The sequence below is a fragment of the Sander lucioperca genome, chromosome 5 (assembly GCF_008315115.2).
Source record: "Sander lucioperca isolate FBNREF2018 chromosome 5, SLUC_FBN_1.2, whole genome shotgun sequence".
Taxonomy (NCBI): Eukaryota; Metazoa; Chordata; class Actinopteri; order Perciformes; family Percidae; genus Sander; species Sander lucioperca.
In genome coordinates, this window is record NC_050177.1 from 35,178,943 (window position 1) to 35,188,590 (window position 9,648).

At 37.7% G+C, this 9,648-nt stretch overlaps 1 protein-coding gene across 1 annotated transcript; it reads right to left on the reverse strand.

The window, feature by feature from the left end:
* Positions 1-866: 866 nt before the first annotated feature.
* On the reverse strand, positions 867-7,183 carry bco2b (beta-carotene oxygenase 2b). The gene is made up of 12 exons (XM_031283794.2): positions 7,054-7,183; positions 6,714-6,912; positions 6,410-6,621; positions 6,103-6,218; positions 5,741-5,843; positions 5,461-5,589; positions 3,433-3,593; positions 3,144-3,311; positions 2,843-2,977; positions 2,185-2,367; positions 1,720-1,830; positions 867-1,261 (listed from the first exon to the last, which is right to left on the reverse strand). Exons 1-12 carry the CDS (start codon positions 7,088-7,090, stop codon positions 1,145-1,147), a joined length of 1,671 nt encoding a protein of 556 aa, XP_031139654.1. The 5' UTR covers positions 7,091-7,183; the 3' UTR covers positions 867-1,144.
* Between the last annotated feature and the right edge of the window lie 2,465 nt (positions 7,184-9,648).

The window sequence follows — 9,648 nt, forward strand, 5'->3', positions numbered from 1 at the left end:
TATTTTTTCTTCCTTATCCCATATCACAATTTCGCTTTGATTCTTCATACTTTACATTTTGTGATATAGCCTAAATATAAACCAACCGTCATTATTTTTGAAAGAATATTAAAAGGAAGTTTACTATGCAGAAATGTATCTATTACTGTTTATTCAGAATTAAAGTGCCAATTAAGTAAGAAATATGTTTATTTGTTGTCATTATTGATAGCTAATAAGTGGGATTTGGGGAAATGCCATCCCCCCCAACACAAAATAAAAATAAAAAAGGGAAGAAGAAAAAAAGGAAAACTTATCCAAAACCCATGACCAAAAGGAAAAGTAGAGAAAGCTTTGTTGCATTCCTTTTTTTGGCTATATATATATTAAGCGTCTTGTTTTTAATCGGTATTCAAGCTGTATTCTTTCAATTGGCCAGCCAGCAGAGGGTGCTTTATAACAACTAACAACTTTATAAATTGACATTAACAATTACTTAGAAATATTTAGTACTTTTGCCAGTACTGTTGTACACATGTAATATATAATATATCAGTGACTGAAATGTACAGTTTCTAGAATTTAGTTACCATTTATAGGATTCCAATTAAAGCAATACAATATCTGTCTACAATATTTTCCACTGGTTGTAATAAGTTAATCTTTAGTTGTGTTATATAAAATCTACTTTCAGTTAGCAAGCACTTTATTTTTTTTAAATTTTTTAACAATTATTACAACCAGGAGGAAATGAATCCACATAGACCAGATGTTTAAGTACAATTTTTTTATTCATAGTGTCATTTATACAATAAATAATTTCTTCAATTAACAATGAATAATTTCTTTAATTAACATACATTTCTCCAACAACATTTTCAAGAGAATGTTTTAAAGTATAGAAAGAAGAACTTCAATATTACACTATTATCAATAATACAGCTACAATATGATTAATTGTGAGTAGGAATCTTTTTCTAACAAGTAAACTATACTATACAGTTCATTCATATTTGTGTAGTGACCTCTAAATTCATGTGTACGTTGAGACAACCAAAACGTCAACATCAACAATATTTAAATAGTTTATAACTTATGCCATGACTTCTATCCATCCATGTGAGGTCAAAGGTACACTCATCATGTATTTCCTCCTCTCCTACATCTATGGCGTGGCATTGAATGTCCCGTGGAAACCGTAAGGGATGTTGACGGGCACCGCAGCCCTGCCCAGCTCTTCAAACGTTTTGGCATCTAAAACCAGGAGGAATGTACTCTTGTCCTGGAAAAAATGAAGACACAGGTGGAAAAAAAAACTTGTTTAAAGCTATAGAGTTTAAGAGTGAGAGTTAAAGAACTCACACATTTATTGAGCAATTGCATTTCAATTGATATTTTACATAAAACTTGATATTTTTAAGCACCAAAATGTCTTTTGTAGACTTCGATACACTCCTTGATTTTGGTATAGTGCCTCCAAATCTCACAATTGTCTCCCACCTCACAGCTGTTGTTTTGATAATCAGCTGTGTTTGTATGATTGTGTTGAACCAACAGTGAGCTGGGAAGAAATTTTGGGGATTTGGGTCCTATAACAAAATCATGAAGTGCATCTCTCAGCGTTGTGACCTGTAGTAAGACTGTGTAAGGCAGTCTAAAAGTGTAATGTTGTTGCCATTACAAAATGAGAAATTGAGGCATGGTCCCTTTTTCAAAAATGTTCGACTGAACATGGCTGACCTTATTGGGAGTGATGACCACAGACATGACGACACCATCGTCCTCCTCCGTGGCATTAGGGGAGGGTACGAAGACTGGTTCGGAGGGATAAAGACCAGGTTGTTCCCACACCTGTGAGAAAATACAGTAGAGTTACTCGTGAGTTGTAGAGTTTAAGTTTGCTGCAGTATAGCTGTTATCATATTTGACTTTTCTTTTGTGTTCTTTATATCTTAAGGACTGTTGTTTTTCATATAAAAAGTAAAACAAATGATGTGCAAATGTACATCTGAAATTTTTATGTTATTTGACTTGTAATGATCATAGACTGGACGTTAGAATGAGTCTCCCTTTTGTCTACTACAATATTATAGCACACTTCTTTACTACATGTAAGACTGCATATCACTAAAATAATTCATTGTTGCCATGCTGTAACAGCTGGAAACATCCAAGTGAGAAATAAATAAATAAAACTCAATTCACCTTCATGTGTTTCCCGTGGAGGTCCATCTTGATCAGCGTGTCTCCTACAAGATGTCTGAAGCCACAGCCATAGAAGTAGCGGTAGGGGTGGGTGTTGTACTTGTCGTAGTGGATCTGGGGGAACTCCAGACCTCCATATTGATGAAGATCCTCTCCGTGGAGGTCCTCGTGGGTACAGAAGACCTACACAAAGAAAAAGCAACCTGGTTAATGAGGATCAGGAAACATTAGCAGTTACAGTACTATAGTTGTTTTTTTTAAATTAACAGTTGGGAAATTAAATTAAAAAAGGTATCCACCCTCAAAAAAAGAAGTAATTAAAATGAGATCAGAATGTTAAAAAGGAAAAGCTTTTCTGTTTGTGAGTATCAAACATAATTCAAACAGTTGTGATGTTTTACAAAACACTAAATAGATATAAAAACTATAAAGCATGTCTGCACAAGGCCATTCGGTCATAAAACTGTATGTTAGCAAGAAAGAGAGTTGTCGTAAGTGGTACCATTTTATCAAAGTTTTAAGTTACCTAATGTGTTTTGCTATCAGTAGGAGTTTGCATCTTTTTCCTTTTTACTACACGTGTGTCACAGACTTGACTCAAAAGATTGTTTCACAATCTCTTTTGTGCTGATATGTATAGATCATGTTGGCTGACTACCTTCTCTTTGGCAATTCTTATCGAAGTGGCTGCGGTGTTGGGCCGGTTCAAGTTCTGGTCGTAGGGTGTATCACGGTCCACATTGAGAGGCAGAACAAAACGCCGTGGGAAGTTTCTACACGTGGTGTTATACACCTGGTGGGAAAATATGAACATCTGTTCAGGCTCAACAAATCAACTATCGTTCAGCTGAACCAAAAGCAACCCCAGCACTCCACTTAAGTTAAGTTTGGACAAATCATGGAATCATGGAACGTACAACTTGTTGGACATTGACCTTTACTTAACCTGCAGTGCTTACCTCATCAAGATCTTCTCCAGACTTGCGCAGGTTTTGAATGTTGTAGTTATTAATTGCCTTGCCATCATCTGAAGCACACATATCTAGGATCAAGAAGCCGTCCTCCTCGTATGCGTTAATCTGGTGCAGAGTTAACAGCGGCTTGGCAAGGTACTTGATGGAGCTTAACTGCAACACAGGATTGAACAGAAGAATAAAAAAACAGCCTATATTTGTTAATATACAGTACAATCATAGTCATCAATCATAGTGCATTTCAGAAAACTCAAGGTTCGTTGTCTTTCCAGACCTTTCCTGTATGCTTGTGAATCAGGTGGAAGATGGTGTCGCGTTTGGGGTCCCAGAAAATTCCGTCACCGATGCTTTTCCCTCTAAGCTTGCCTGTCACAATCTTTAACAGGTCCATCTTGATAGGTTGCTCTATAAACACCACATAGTTCTCTGACATTGCTGTAATGGATTGAGAAGGTTATATTATTTTCTATTCAAAATTCTGAAAGGATGATTCAGTTGTAGTTGGCATTCTCTTCAGACATTTTCATAAGGAAACTAGATGGATACCAATTCCAATTCCTCAACCAAAAGAATCCACCAATACCTAATCCTGATCAGATATCAGTGCTCTCTCTGCTATTATTATATTATTTTATTACCAACATCTGTAAACCTCTCTGCGTGGCGCTCAATGGGATCATTCTAGAGCTGAAATGATTAGGCCTAGTTGATTAATTTCATAGGTAAAATGATTTATGGAATAAATAATCGGCAGATAAATTTCTAATGAAAAAAATTGTCAGTTGCAGCCCTTGATCATTTTTATTTAAAGTGCTCATATTATGCTTTTTGGCTTTTTCCCTTTCCTTTATTGTGTTATATATCTTTTTTGTGCACGTTATAGGTTTACAAAGTGAAAAAGCTCAAAGTCCACCCCAAAGGGACTTACCATCTCCAACAGAAAACACTGTTCACAAACTGCTCCAAACAGCTCTATTGTAGTCCAGCCTTAAAGCAGCCATATTATGCTCATTTTCAGGTTCATAATTGTATTTTAAGGTTGTACCAGAATAGGTTTACATGGTTTAATTTTCAAAAAACACCATATTTTTGTTGTACTGCACATTGCTGCAGCTCCTCTTTTCACCCTGTGTTGAGCTCTCTGTTTTAGCTACAGAGTGAGACCTCTTTTCTTCTTCTTCTTCTTCTGTACTATCTTTGATTGCACTTGCACATGCCCAGTAGCTCAGATGTAGATCATGTCAGCTAGCTAGCTCCATAGACAGTAAAAGAAAGGCTGTTTCTACAACTTCGGTCAGTTACAAGGCAGGATTAGCTGGGAGACTTCTAAATGAGGGCGCACATGTAAGTAGTTCTTTTGTAGATTATGGTGAACTTGTGTGTGTTGTAGCAGTGCTTTGCTATTGAGAACGAGGTAGCATGCTAGCGTTAGCATTAGCGTTAGCATGCTAATGCTAACGCTTCGAGCTAATGTTGCGGTTAGCCTGCTTGTTTCGGCTTGTGACGTCACAAGCCGTGCCGATTTAGACCAGCTCACCTAGAGACTGAAGGCAGGACACATTCAGAAACCTTATCTCACTCTAAACACCATGGATGGATTTTTTTCAAAGTTTGTATGTGTGTGGAAGCACCAGAGACACAACATAACACCCCAAATCCCAGAAAAAGTGTTTTTTTCATAATATGGGCACTTTAACTTCCGTGACGAAGGTGCGTCACTTTGTAACACACGTTATAATGCTCACCTAGCTGCTAGCATGGCACGCCCTCATACTCTGCTTAAGACTGGCTTGTAGTGCTGATCTAGGCACTGCGCATGTGCGACTCCCAACAAAGATGGAACAGAAGAGTGATGCCTCACTCTGTAGCTAAAACAGAGAGCTCAACACACAGGGTGAAAAGAGGAGCTGCAGCAATGTGCAGTACAACAAAAATATGGTGTTTTTTGAAAATTAAACTATGTAAACCTATTCTGATATAACCTCTAAATACAATTATGAACCTGAAAATTAGCATAATATGAGCACTTTAAGTAATCTATGATTTGACTGAATGAATGTGATAGCAGAAACACTGACTTCAATCACATTGAAGAAACTGTATTTAATCAGTCTCATCTGGCCAATACCTAGTCCACTTAATAACGTCAGTACATGCACAGATACCATTCCTTGGTAGATACCATTCATTGGCTAGAATACACATGAAGAGTTAATCTTACTCCTTTAAATAGCTCTAATAGTCAAGGCTCAAGGGTGTAAGCAATGAGTACTTTGATTTGAGTGCTACAACTTTTGCTTACCAAAGCTGTGGTAGTAGGATGGCTTGCTCTTGTCCACTGAGGGAATAGAGCACAGCACTGTGGCTCCCTCCAGGGTTTCCTCAGCTGTTTTCTTGGTCGGCGGCACTCGGATGATGTTATAGGTCGCTCCTGTCAGCACAGATACAATGAATTTCTTGCTGAAGGTCATCATCAGACACATGGGGAGCAGTGTTTTTGTTCCGTACACTTACATACAGTGATACAATATACTGACTCTTGATGCTGTGTGAACAAACTGATTTGGTGTTCCCTAAATTACCTTTAGGGCTGTATGAATTCCCCATGTTGTAAGTTGTTCCATCAGGCTCCGTGTGAGGGTGTGCAGTCGCTCCGTTCACAGCAATGAATTTGCTCCAGTCCACCTAAGGTAGAAATATATGAGTGCAAAGACTTTGTTAACTCTTTATTTCTATTTTATGAGTTTATCCAGCAGCTAATCATACAATTGGGAGTGACAGTAGCCTGCAAGCCTGCTATAAATTAGCAATAATATTGCACTTGTTTATGACTTGCCTTAGCAATAAAAAATAATTTAAAAAAAAACTGCTGTGCACAGATGTGTCTCTGCAGAATTATCAGCTACAACTACATGTCTTACAACTACATTCAAACTCATGTTACCTTTTTAGTTGTCTCTAGTGTCTCAGGGTCCACCTTGTGCATAACATTGGTTTCAGTGCTGACATAATAATCACCTTTGTAGGTCACAAAGCTCACATTGGCATTATCTGTGGTCTCTAGAGGAGAAAATGAAGATGCCAAAGTTAACACAACACAGCACAACCACAACAATACCTCACTATTCACTCATACTTTGTATTTTACATTGAAGTGAATTAAACTTTTGTAAAGCTTTTTGCATTCAGAGTACATCTTTTTCGCTGCACTGAGTTTTGTTCCTGTTCATTCAGTTTGATTAAATACTCACTTGGTAATTCAAATCTTGACAGGAAGCGCTGGAATAAGTTTTTACAGGGGTCTGGTATGTTTACAGTGCCAAACTCTGACACTGCGATGCGGTTGTGCTCCATGTTGGCTTTGTAACTGTCACTGGACAGGAAGCGGCTTTTGTAAGTCACCTGTCCGTTGGATATTTTGAACTGGTGCAGGAGAGCCATACCATCAAACCAGTGGTTGAACCTGATGAGAATGGAGGGAACAAGAGAAAGGAGTCAGCTTTGTGATGTAGTGGCAGCAGTAGATGTATCAACACTTTAAAATCTTATACTCACTTATGGTTTCCGATCTCAAACTTCCCAGGCCCATTTCTCAAGAAGCGTCCGTTGATCCATTCTGGGATTTTTCCAGTGATAACAGTGCTGATGGGATTAGGGGTATCCTCCACTGAGCGCACAATCTTCTCAATGCAAGGTAGACCATGCACATCTGTGAAGTGGTCAATGTTCTGCCTAGACTTGGAATTTGTTAGTGCTAGGGGGGAAAAAGTAACAAACTTTACTTTAGTGCAAACCATAGACCCATTTTCAACATATAAAACAAGGGACATTATCAATTAAACAAATAATTGATTTGAAGTGAAATTGTGCACAGCTAGTAGAATCAAATGTTTACCTGGGATATTGTTCTGTTGAGGTGTGATGGTGGCCATGGCTGTAGCTCTGTCTCTACTGTTTCTCCGACACTGGCACAGCTTTATACTGTCGTCCTGGCTGTGACGCCCCTCAGATAACTAGGCAAGCAAACCATGATTTTATGATTGCATAAGCCTCTAAAAAACAGAAGTACTTTGTGATCACAAGATTGTACAACTGGTAAATTATTCACAGAGATAATCACTAAATCTTACTGACAAGTGGCAAAATCCCTGTCGCAGCATTCATCATTCTCCTCAAGTTGTTCTTTATTCCACGTGATCATTTATATTTTAGTTTTTCATACTTAATATGCATGCATATGTGTAGTGATGGTGAAAGCATTTCATAACACTTTATAATAAAAGATACACTATATACTTAAGTAATGGTATATAGTAACTAACAAATTGCTCTTGATATAATGCGTGATCAATGCAGGATATAGGCTATCATGACTTACTGTTGCTGTTTAGGGTAGAATACTGCAATGCGCTTCTTACTAATGCTCCAAATAAGACCATAAAACAGTTGCAACTCATCCAAAATGTTGCTGCAAGAATACTCACAAACACCCAGAGGAGAGAGCACATTACCCCAATTCTCAAATCACTGCACTGGCTTCTGGTTAAATTCAGAATCGATTTCAAGGCTTTACTTATTGCCTTCAAGTCTTTCAATGGTCTAGGCCCAAAATATATTGCCGACATGTTTATCGACTACAAGCCTAGTAGGTCTCTCAGATCAGCAGGTACTGGTCAGTTGGTGGCGCCCAGAGTTCTTTCCAGGAGTGGTGAAACGGCCTTCAGCCATTATGTTGCCCACTGCTGGAACCAGCTCCCGCTGGATCTAAGGCATGCACCAACTGTAACCATTTTTAAATCTAAGTTAAAGACTGTTCTCTTCTCCAGAGCTTTTAGTTAGGCTTGCTTGGCTTTTAGTTAGGCTTGCTTGATGGTATTTTAAGTACTTGTGGTTGTGTTTTTAAACTGTTATGCCTTTGTCTTCTCATGTATCTCAATTGTATATTTGTTGTTGTTGTTTCTGCCTGTAAAGCACTTTGAATGATCTCTGTGTATGAGAAAGTGCTCTATAAATAAATTTGCCTTGCCTTGCCTTACTCACCATTAACATAATTTGTTCATGGATATTACTTGTACCCTTTTTATTAAGTGTGACCAAAATATTTATAGAAGCACAAAATCGACCAGACGTTCTCTCTGTAAACTTCTATTTCTGGAATAATGGATCATTTGAGATTTTTTTTTCTTGCTAACTGGTATTCCCCATTTGGGTAGATTTTTATATTATTTATTTTTTAGAATACTGAAGGTTAGATTGAGAATAACAGCAAAGTTTAATCCTAAATCCTTAAACTCCACGTACATCTGCAATACTGGACATAAACTGCCCAACAAACGTAAGGGCTCTTATTTGGTCCTCCAGTGTTTGCCCAAGCCCCAAAACTGAAAAATATAGTTATGTCAGTATTATCAGTATATAAAGTAAAACTTAATTAATTAAACATCAGTTATGCATTTCAAAAACTACCACATGGAAATATCTTGGTAACATGACATGTCTGGGTTTTACAACTTAATTTAACTTTGCGCCCCAATATTTGCTTGACACATTGTACAATTGCAATGCATATCACTCAAAGAGGCGTAATAAACATTTTATGGTTTCTATGGGGGCACTGAAAGGTGAATCGTTAACTGACAGCACAAGGCATACAGGGAGGATCTCATTCTTTGTGTTCCTTCACAAAGGCCACAGATGTGCAAGTCAGGTTGAAAGCAGAATCTAACTGGCCCATATGGATTATGTGGTAATTACTCAATTATGGAGTCAGGGATTCACAGGGAAGTCAGTTGATATGCAGATGGGTCTATAGAAAATTTCTTAGGACTGGTTAACTGATGATGTTATATTTTTAATAGAAAAATAACTTAAAGGTCTGAAATATACAGTAATTTTAACGTATTTTCGAAACATTACATTTGGATCTCTTGACAACTCCCTTATTGTTGTGGTGTCATGAAAAGTTTGGGACCCACACAGATAGGGTTACTGGCCACTTCAAGTTCAGCAAATTCTCTTAACCAGGGTTCAACAATAAGGGCACGTCGGGCAAGTGGTATAACAAAAAATCATTTTTTTCCGATTATCATATCATAAATTATGTCGTTATGTATTGTTCTGTTGACCCCATCCCCTTGCCCACGTCGGAGAATGCTTTTTGAATGATTTGATTTGAATGTGCTGTGCATTTGAATGGAGTTAGCACTAGTGACGCGTGACTGGTGGCTGTCTTGTTGTCTTAACGTTGAACCCTGCTTAAAGTTTCTTTACTTACTAGGACAGAACATATTCCAGGCTGAGGGGACATGCCTTCTTTTTATGGTCTAAAAGCATACCGATAGAGCTTTATCAGCTCCTACTGTTTAATCTATAGCAACAGCATTATAGTATAGATAAACCAAGAGCATGGTTTCGGTCATCCACAGGGCAGTAAGGGCGGAGTGTTAGAAGTCTAATGTAAATGCTCTGTTATACTCACTTTTTTTATTTT

What these genes read in the sequence shown, in the direction of transcription:
- bco2b (XM_031283794.2), bottom strand. Translation starts at nt 7,090, where the DNA reads ATGGCCACCATCACACCTCAACAGAACAATATCCCAG. An exon ending in CACTAGAGACAACTAAAAAG is followed by an intron (nt 5,844 to 6,102) that starts GTAACATGAGTT and finishes TTTCTACCTTAG; the next exon opens with GTGGACTGGAGCAAATTCAT. An exon ending in ATCCTACTACCACAGCTTTG is followed by an intron (nt 3,594 to 5,460) that starts GTAAGCAAAAGT and finishes AATCCATTACAG; the next exon opens with CAATGTCAGAGAACTATGTG.